The sequence below is a fragment of the Montipora capricornis genome, chromosome 4 (genome assembly GCF_036669925.1).
Source record: "Montipora capricornis isolate CH-2021 chromosome 4, ASM3666992v2, whole genome shotgun sequence".
In the NCBI taxonomy this organism is placed as follows: Eukaryota; Metazoa; Cnidaria; class Anthozoa; order Scleractinia; family Acroporidae; genus Montipora; species Montipora capricornis.
Window position 1 is genome coordinate 8,341,613 of NC_090886.1, and position 10,000 is coordinate 8,351,612.

Sequence of the window (10,000 nt, forward strand, 5' to 3'; positions counted from 1 at the left end):
TATCCGAGAAGACTTGAAAGTCTAACCATTTGCAGATGAAATTACAAAGGCAGCACTTTCTCCTCAGTTATTTTAAGATCCTGAGTGTTGATCCGGCCGGGGTTCGAACCCGCGACCTCCCGCGTGACAGCCCGACGCTCAACCAACTGAGCCACCGGTGTGCGGTGGCTCAGAAAATTCGGAAAATTCTATGGGAAGTTTCAGAACCCATTCATCATTCGCAAAAGTGAAGGGCGAGGAGTTCCCAGTTTTGTTGTCAAGCCACACAATCAGTGAGAGCTTTTCTATGTTGTTTGATCATGTAGTTTAAACTGAACAAAAGTACAATTTCTTCTGTAAGAAGCTAAAGAACGACTGAGCAAACAACGAATTTCTGATTGGAAAAATCAACCTTCCCTCCCCCCTTCTCCGTAGTCTTTGGTGCCTTCTTACTAGGTGTAAATAATTGTGAATCTCACTCAAATAAACAGCGGTTTTAAATCGATAAGCGATTGAGATCTCTAAGTTCAGTGATTGGCTAAGGAATCTCGCGTCTCTCGAGATTTGAAGGGGTTAGTAAGGAAACACTTCGCCGATGTCGTTTAAAAGGTTAAACTACACAAAATCAACTGCACAGCTTTTAGGTTCAGGACTAGACTTTAAAATGATGTTAAAATGAAGGTGGAAGTTACGTATTACCTGAGACTGCGAAAACACGACGTAGCCAAGCCAGGAGAAGCCGGAAAACTCGCTCTCGCTGTACCTGAAGTCAGCTGGTTTGTCGTTTTCAGTAAGTCCGTCCTCCAGTTCGATCTTAAACTGGTGAAGAGACGGGGAGTAAAAGCTGCTTGATTCAACTCTACAAAGAAGAAAGAGAAAGTGAGTGTTGATCATTTGCGCAATGCGAGGCATGAGCCACATTTTGCTTCAAAATGACTGCTACTTTACTGACTAGGTCATGACCGATATCCCTCAGCAGACTCGGCCAACAGTATGCTTGTATTATTTTGATATTCTAAACCGTTTTATCCTCAAAACCAGAAATATGCAAGTGCTCAAGAGAAATTAATTAAAAATCACTCAGATACCAGATATACCAGATACTCAGATATTGGCGTATTCTACAGTACAGCCCGTTTGTCTTGATGGTGCCTTCCAGACCCACCTACGTACTGCCCTAGCAAGAATAATTTATCAGAAGCGAGACTTCCCAGGACAGAGTCGTAAGGGAAACATATAAGAGGATTCGCCGAGGGCAGGTGGGGAATAATAAAAATCATAAGCGGTCCACAACAGCGTAACTTAGAAATTTCAAGGCACGGGACAATTTGCTTTAAGGACGGTGCCTACTAATTCAAAGGTACTTTTGCCCCGGTTTATGATTATACTGGAAACGTAGATCTTAACAATTGTTATTCAAATCCAAAAAGAAAATAGGGTGGTAACCACGCAGTTTTCAAAGACATTTGATGAATAATATTTGTAACATGCTTTAAAATACAAAGCAATGTATGGCGTTCTTTCACAAGTTGAAGCTTAATTATCTCTCAAAAATGCATGGTTACCCCCAATTCTCTTTCTGGATACCAGAAATACTTACTAAGATCTACTTTCTCCGGATAGTTTTAAACCGCGCAAAAATACCCCTGTATTAGTAAGCATCGCCGATAGGAAACCCGAGTATCTCGAGATGCGCAGAACGTGTGCGCAATAACAATAGTAGGCGCCGCCCTTAATAGGCATATGAAAGCCCCCGGAAAAGGGCCAAAAATCCTTACGTGTAACTAGTGTTAGCGCTGTTTGCATAGCAGATTTATGATTGAAAACAGAGAAGAGTTATAATAGTAACTAACCTCATTCTTTCGTTACTTCACTGAAACAAGATAATTCGCTTTGTTTCTCTTTCACTTCAATTTATGGATTTCCAAGAAAGATTTCTGAGACGATCTCAAACCATATGCAACGTAGTATCCCAAGGAGCGTCAAAGGTACAGATTAAAATTGAAGATTTCCAAAGCTAAGCCTGAAATCGTAGCCTGCAAAAACGCAATACAATTTAAAGAAGCCCCTCAGTAAACAAACCTGTTGCAGTTGTCTCCGCCAACGCCTCGTAAACAAGTGCAAGCGCCTGTAACGGAATTGCATGTTTGGCGAGCAGATCCACCCACGTCACACAAGCAACCTGTGCAGCAAAGAAAAAAAAAAAACTTAAGAAGATGAAAAAAAGGGACATTAACTTTTTCAAATACTATAAATTTGTTTCAAGAACTCAGTAGACTTTGGGATTCAAAGGGATGCTTCAGACGATTAAAAGAAAGACGGATCAAGATGGTCGAGGTTTCTGTCCCTCGAAACTCTCTCTAGGTTAGGGGCCAGCACCCTCTAATATTGAAAACCATTGAAAAAACACATGAAAACGTAGACTTAATACAACAGACTGAACTGCATTAAGCCTTTTAGCGCTACTGGGTTGTTTGAAGCTTCACCAACAACGAACACTGATTAGATACATTTTAATTCAAGAACCAGAAAAAGATGAATTCCACGTAGTCGGCAGGATTCGAACCTGCGCGGGGAAACCCCAATGGATTTCGAGTCCATCGCCTTAACCACTCGGCCACGACTACCCTAGTCAGTCAAGTTGACTTTGGGCATAGATATTAAAAAATATGCTTTCTAATGCAAATAAAACAATAAGACAATGACCCTCACTAAGGAAACGAGCAGTGGTCTAAAATATGTTGGGGCAAAACATATTAAGGTAACGCCGAAACAGGCAAATGCAATCAGATCGAATTAGCACACAAAAATGCGCAACGAAAACTGACATTCACATCGAATCTTGTGCTGGGGAAACAAATAGCCATTTAAGACTATTCCCAAATAGCAAAGCACGGAATATTCGGTAATTTTATTTCAAACACTTATTCCATTTTCCGGATGAACGGAATAACGTTTTGTCAATCAGAGAGAACGGAAGTTTACTCGATGTACACAAAATATAGAGTTTTTGGATTATTTTGGCCCGAAAATTATACGCGGTCGACAAACCAGCTTGGTTCCGGGGTTACCGCCAAATTTACCATTGCGTGTCCTTAGAAATATGTTTTCTTCTTTTGAAAATACAACGATAATTTTAATTTCTTTGACAAAATACCAAGGTTATAGAGCCAAACACAAGTGCTGCAGTATTAAATGGGGAGACTTCAAACCACCTTAATTAAAGTAGCTAGAAGCAATTGCAAAAAGAGTTGAGACACTCACTGTTATAAACCGTACAATGCAGTGACAATGCGTGTCATCCAAGTCAACGCATCCCCAACCCCCCTCCCCCCCAAGCGAAAAAGGGGGAAGGGGAGGGAGGGGCGTTAAGACTTTTCTTATGAAGTGGAAGATGAGTTTTTGGAAGAAGAAGTGAATTTTCGATGCAGTGTCTCAACCTTTTTGCAACTGCTGGTAGGTTCAATCAAATCTGAAGTTCGATTTTTAATGAGAGGGCAAAACCAGAGGATGTGCGCGCAATTGGATGCGCGGTCAATTCCGACATCCAGCAGGAAGTGTCTGTTTTTGTAACTTATTTTCAACAATAAGGTAAGGGTAAAGGTAAGCGTTATTTTTAGCTTAGGGTAAATGCAGCCGTTAATCTTTACATCTGGGAGACACTTTGTGATTCCGAGACACGAGTGATGTTGAAGTTATCGGGAGAAAAAAAAAGGCACTCACTTTTATTTAATCAATCGGCACATTTCTGGACACATTTTTCTGAATGTTTTACTCACGTTTGCATCCAAATACATCCGGACCTTTCAGGCTGAAATATCCCTGCTTGCAGTGCCCGCAGTCTCGACCCGTCACGTGACCCTTGCACACGCACTGGCCAGATCGCTGTTGACAAGTTTTGATCGATCCAAGCGTTCCGTTGGTGTTGCAGTTACATGATTGACAACCAAGGGGGTTGTCTATTTGAAGACTAAAGTGAAAAGGCCTGCAAGTGTCACAGGCATCGCCAATCACGTTATCTTTACACCTACAGTGTGTCTGCAAAGAAAGGAAAAGAGAAATTGCTTTTGGATGGAAGAAAAGGAACTGGTGATTGAGGTATCAGTTTATCTCTCAGATAATACGAGCGCTTTGATTGGCTAAATTAGTAGGCCGTTTTCTACAGTACGGTCCGCTGTACGGCCCACTAAATTTGAAATTTTGATAAAACATTTTCTAGCATCTAGCAAGTTTTTCATGTCGTTGTAAAGCTTTCTGAATCTTGCAAGCACTTATTTCAAAAAGCAAAGAAGATTTATTCGTTTTTTTGATTTTGATGCGACAATCAACCTCGTGCTTGTTTTCAACTAGTCGTTTCCTTTCCTTCGCGAAACCTTTGCTTTTGTTTTATTAAGATTTGTGATTGGCTGAAAAATAAGACGCCAGATTCTCAGCCAATAAGAGGAGGGAAAAGAAAAAGCCATGCCTTGCTCGAACAGCTTTTCCCGCGCTTTTGGCCGGCTGCATGATGTGGCTTTGTGTCACGACTGATCATCAGTCGAGTGAATGCTTGTGTTGCAATTGAATGCTTAGCTAAGATTTGCGCATCTCTAAAAGCGATGATATTTGTTAGCATTTCAGGTCATTTCTTGGGAGCCAGCGAAATTATCGAGAGAATTTCCAAAGTTTGATCATAAGCAGAATCCTAAATCACTCTTACAACCTTCTCAGTTACTTTTTGAAAACACAGTCTATCACGACGCTTTAATTCTCAATATTAGATTTGCGTTTCTGTTGTTCGGATTGTCTCACTAAATCTCGCTTACTAGCTCATTTGCGCCAAGTGTTGCAAAGATTAGAAATTTGGGGCGAGAAGACTTAAATAACAGTTCAAACAAAAATCAATCTATTAGGCCTCGCTTGTGATGAAATTCGTCACAGAAAACCATCTCTTAAACAACGCCAGCTCATCCGCCATTTAATGGAATAATTGTTAGAATACATAGTCTTACATCATCCGCGGATCCACAGCTATTTCTTTCGCCAGGTAAGAGCTTGATTCCCGCTGGATTACAGCTGCATTCTTTGCATCTTGGGAAGTCATAGTAGCCAATCCTGCATTCATCGCATTTCTGTCCTTGGAAGTTTGTTCTGCATTGACATTGGCCATCTCTTGATCGGCAAAATGAGCTGAGAGAACCGAGATCGTTACAAGCACAAGCTGTTGAAACATTTAGCCAAGGTTCGTTACATACTGAAACATCTATAGCTGCATTTGAAAATTGACATTGTTAGGCCCGCAGATATAGATAAAGGATCTACAATTCCGGTCAGAAACAGTTGTCGCCTCCAACGGTGGCGTTAACTGTTTCACAAAACAACAAAACAATGGTAAACATTTATCTCAAGGGGAGTTATCATCCCCCTAATTCCCCCCCCCCCGCTCCTACAATGTTTTTGTAAAGCTACAATTCAAATGCCGACAGCACAAGCGCCAGATATCAACATTGTAAAGTGGGGGTGGGGGTACGGGAGAGGGGTGGGAGAGCAGAGATTATGGTAAAATAATAGGCAATTTCTCCAAAAGGCAACAATAACTTTCCCAGGGGTTCTGGTAGCTCAATGAGTAGAGCACCCGACCTCCCGACCTGTGGTACGGGGTCGTAGGTTCGAATTTCCAAGGACTCCGATTTTTCAGGTGTGCTTTCGCCTGTAGCCAAGCAACTGTCTTATCATCTTTCCAAAACACGGGCGCATTACACCTTGAACATCTATAGAGGTTTTGCAAGGCAGCCATCTTGCATTGCAGGAACAATAGATTCTGATTCTTTTACCTATGGGAACAAATGTTCTTTCTAACGCAAAACATTTTAATTGTTCCTGCCATGCAACATGGCTGCCGTGCAAAACCTCTATAGTTGCATATAATCGTTTATGAATTAGTTAAGGTTGTATTGTTGAATAGACCCTTTTCGGTCGCTCGTTCTGACTGTTTATCTTGGATAGTATTAGCAACGTACCTTCAAGCTGAAGAGATTTGACATCGTGATGGCTTGTCGTTACAGAGTCAGCAAGTAGTGTATTCATCTTGTGCAATGTATAATGGTAATAGGACTGAATGGAGTCCAATTTGGTCTGTTATCATACGAATGATTAACAAAATCGGACAACCGCGTAGCGGGAGTCCGATATGTTTATCACGAGTATGATTGCAGACAGAATTGGACGACACGAAGTCCTGTTACCAATTAATCATAACCATTACAATTTCCGAGAAAACAAAATTAATGCATTCCTTTTTCACTGTCTAACGCTACAAATTTGTCCATTTTGGAAAATTCCCAGTTTAGTGGGCTAAGTGGTTGTTGCTATGGTTATTGTGATAAATTCTGTGATTGGTGGATTAAGCTCAGTGCACTTAACATGATTGGCTGATGTAACTGTCCGATTTCAGGTATCCGATTACAGCCAAATGTCCAATTTCAACCCTACACAATAATTAGTGAAAAATAAAGTAGTTAATGCACCAATCAAATTTGAGAAAATTGTAATGGTTATGATTAATACTTTAACTTACACAGTTATTCACCTCAAAGTCTTTAAACGTCCAATTCAATTAATAGCCATGGCCAATTCACGAAGATGTTTTGAGAGAGAATTAATTCCATTGACAGATTTTTCTCTGGCTGACTGGCTTACTCGTCGATGGGGTGCTCTAGCCTTTCCACCTTTAACGAGCATATTTTACTATTTTCCCATCGAATTTTCCACTTTTTGCGCCATAATTTTGACTCACGACCGAGCTGATAGAGGCATGGGTCTATTCTGTATTTGACGTCATAAACTGCTTTGCAATGTAAAAATCTTTTGAAAACGTTAATGCAATGCAGTTTGTGACGTCAATTATAGACTAGACCCATGCCTCTTTCAACTCGGACATGCTGACTAACGTAACTTTTTCGCACACAAAAAGTGAAATTTTCGAGGGGAATATAGTAGTGAATAATGCTTGTTGAAGGTGGAAATTTTTAGCTGAGTAAAGAAAAATATTTGAGGGTTTTACCACCTACGTTTGCAGTCTGGAAATCCGTAAAACCCGGAAGTTTTACATCTATCACATTTGTATCCCCCAAATCCAGGCTTACAAAAGCAACGTCCGCTTGAAGTGCAGCTTGGAGACAGAGATCCGGCCTCGTGACAGCCACATCCTGTACGAAAGCAGAGGAAAACAAAGAAACTATAAAGCAAGGCTAGCGATGAATTTTACACTTTGACCTGGTGTCTCATACGCGTTTACAGCGAACGGCTTCAGCGGCAGACTGAAGACAGCTAACTTCTCGCCTGATCGCTGCGCATATCAAAGAACTCCATAAAAGTAAAGGATAAATTAGAATGAGAGAATTGTTTTGGTTATATGACGAACAAAAGCCTGTCATTTGTTTGTTTCACGTAAGCGCAACACGCGCGACGCTTGGTCTTTTTAATGAGTCAAGCCAGCCGTGAAATGCATAGATACTTGATTTTTTTCCTGTTGTTTCCATGTTATGAAATTCAACTTGAAACAATATACATGATTTTGACGCTCTGGAAAATAAGATAAGGATTTTTATGAATTTTCCCTGGAACTTCTGTCCAAGACTGAATTTTAATACATCGAAATTGATGTATTGCGCCACACAAAACAGAGAGTAGTTTTCGTTGAAGTACCGCAGGCACTCCGGCAATGTCTGTGGTTTTGCACAATTACGCTTGGTGATTGGTGGAATCTTTATCCAGTCAGTTTTATCAACCAATCGAAAGAAAAACTGATTCGAACATATTTCCTGCGCTGACCGACCACTCCTTTTTGTGTTTGATGTGATTAGCCAGACGACCTCACCTGTTACAAGTTTATTGCTGCATTAAAAAAAAAAACAACAACAACAACAACTACCGACCGGAACAAAATTGACCAATTCACTACTTTCCCGTTCCCATAATGTAATACGTTTTGGAGGGTTCTGTACATAAAAACAATACAAGTCCTTTACTCTTGGGATCTTATCATGCTTCAGTGAACTGGATATCAATTGTTTTAATGCAAATAACCCCTCAAAATGAACTGTATTATGGGATTTGTGAATTAAGATCACTTACTCCTGCAACGGGGAAATCCCGTGTAACCAAGACGGCACCTGTCGCATTTCCTTCCCACGACATTTGCCACACATGGACACTGCCCTCCAAACTTCTCACAGAACGAAGATTTAGAGCCCCGTAGATTACAATTGCACGCCAAGGGTTCCTTGTTGAAACCGATCGTCAGAGAAAAGACGTCCTCGCGACATGATCGATCGGTTTGGACTGGGTCGAGATAGAAGTGGTTTTTCCCGCAGCTTTGCACGAACTGAGAGACTCTGCTTGTGGATTGGAGTTCCAGAAGACTTGTAGAGTAGGTTTCCTGTGGTATGAGGAGAATGTAGGCCTGCCAAGGAAAATAACCACAAAATTCATCGTCTCTCGGAGAAAGGCTTGGACGCCAACCAGGCACCAGAGAGTGGTAGTGGTTAAGTGTAGGAAGAATAATTACGAGGTATTAGAGGTCAATGGCTGACAATGCCAACGTCCTTTTCCATTACTTAACTTTTCTTAAAATTAACCATGCACTTACTAAGGCCTCGCCAGATTCACTGAAGGGCTTCTTGGTACACGAACAAAAACATATCTCAGCCGGAAGTCAATTTTTAAGCCGCATACTGGGACATTCACTCCGTACCGGATAGTAGAAAACCTGTTAGGTTTAAATTTCAAGTTCGATTAAAAAAGGTGAACATTTCTTGCGGAAGGTACTCCGTAAGTCAGTGTCTGATAATTGCCTTAGACCTGTTAACCAAAAAAGGTTTAATTTCTTTTTCAGTACATAAAAGGCAATGACCTGTGACCTAAAGCGGCCTTCACATAGCAAACTTGAGTTTGCAAACCCAAGTTTGGCAAACTCAAGTTGGTGTGTGTGAACGGCACAAAAAACGGTCGGCATACACGTTGGCAAACTGTTGGCGACAAATAGAACTTGTCTCTATTCTCGCCAATAGTTTGCCAACATGTTTGACAACTGTTGTTGTGTTTTTCACACACACTGTCCAACTTGAGTTTGCCAACACGAGTTTGCAAACTTAAGTTTGCCGTGTGAAGGCCGCTTAAGGTCCTTTCCATGAAAACTCGTGTTTTTTTCTCACACGAGATTTTGTTCGTTAGGTAATATTTGAAAGGACAACAATGACTATCTCTGCGCTACCTGTAATAATAATGAACGTTATTTAAGTGTCAACTTTACTTAGCACTGGTGCACTAATTGGCATCAAATCAACTCATCAAATCATAGATTGGAGAAAAACCTCTCGGAGCAAAGTAGAGAACCGACAAACTCAATGAACGAAATGATATCTGAAATGAATCATATAACTGAACTGCGGATATGAAATCAAGTAAAGCTATCATCCTCGCAGTTATGGACGCAATTTTAGCAATTGCGTAGAGAAGCCTGAAAAATTTAGGACTTCAACGGGATTTGAACCGGTGACCTCGCGATACCGGTGCGACGCTTTAACCAACTCACATATGACGCCAAGTTTGGGAATCGAACCCGTGCCACGTAGGTGGGAGGCGATTGCTCTCACCGCTGCACCATTCCTGCTCCCTAACTCTTCTCTATCACAACTTCACATATTTCAAGCTGAAACTAATCTTACCAGATGCGTCCGCCGCTCGTGATAAATGGTAGCCCTAAAGGTTCCTTTACTGAACTGAAACCTCCGGCCTGTTTCTTCTCCAAGAACAATACGGCAACCAGATTTCGCTGGACAGTATCGGAACGTGACAGAAACGTTCGGATTGACTTGATCGGGAATCGATATGGACTCGATTTTTTTCGCCAAACTGTGCGGCTGATGGTAGTGTATTATCACTTGATACACGACAGTAGAGTCAACGGGGCCAGTGAAAAAAGAGAATGCCTAGAGACAGACAAAATTAACAATACCTTGAAACAAATAATGAAATAATA

General features: G+C 41.1%; 1 protein-coding gene and 1 non-coding gene across 2 annotated transcripts in view; both read right to left on the reverse strand.

Moving 5' to 3' along the window:
- LOC138045459 (uncharacterized) overlaps nucleotides 1–10,000 on the reverse strand; it is a 70,744-nt gene that overhangs the window by 21,972 nt on the left and 38,772 nt on the right. The window contains exons 20-26 of the mRNA XM_068891972.1: nucleotides 9,687–9,950; nucleotides 8,095–8,422; nucleotides 7,029–7,166; nucleotides 4,971–5,179; nucleotides 3,759–4,017; nucleotides 2,062–2,161; nucleotides 679–838 (exon numbers count right to left, since the gene is read on the reverse strand). Of these exons, the coding sequence (XP_068748073.1) occupies nucleotides 679–838; nucleotides 2,062–2,161; nucleotides 3,759–4,017; nucleotides 4,971–5,179; nucleotides 7,029–7,166; nucleotides 8,095–8,422; nucleotides 9,687–9,950 (1,458 nt within the window). The remainder of the gene's footprint in view (nucleotides 1–678; nucleotides 839–2,061; nucleotides 2,162–3,758; nucleotides 4,018–4,970; nucleotides 5,180–7,028; nucleotides 7,167–8,094; nucleotides 8,423–9,686; nucleotides 9,951–10,000) is intronic.
- Nucleotides 2,525–2,606, reverse strand: Trnas-cga (transfer RNA serine (anticodon CGA)). Its single transcript has one exon. It is a non-coding gene; the product is annotated as a tRNA-Ser (tRNA).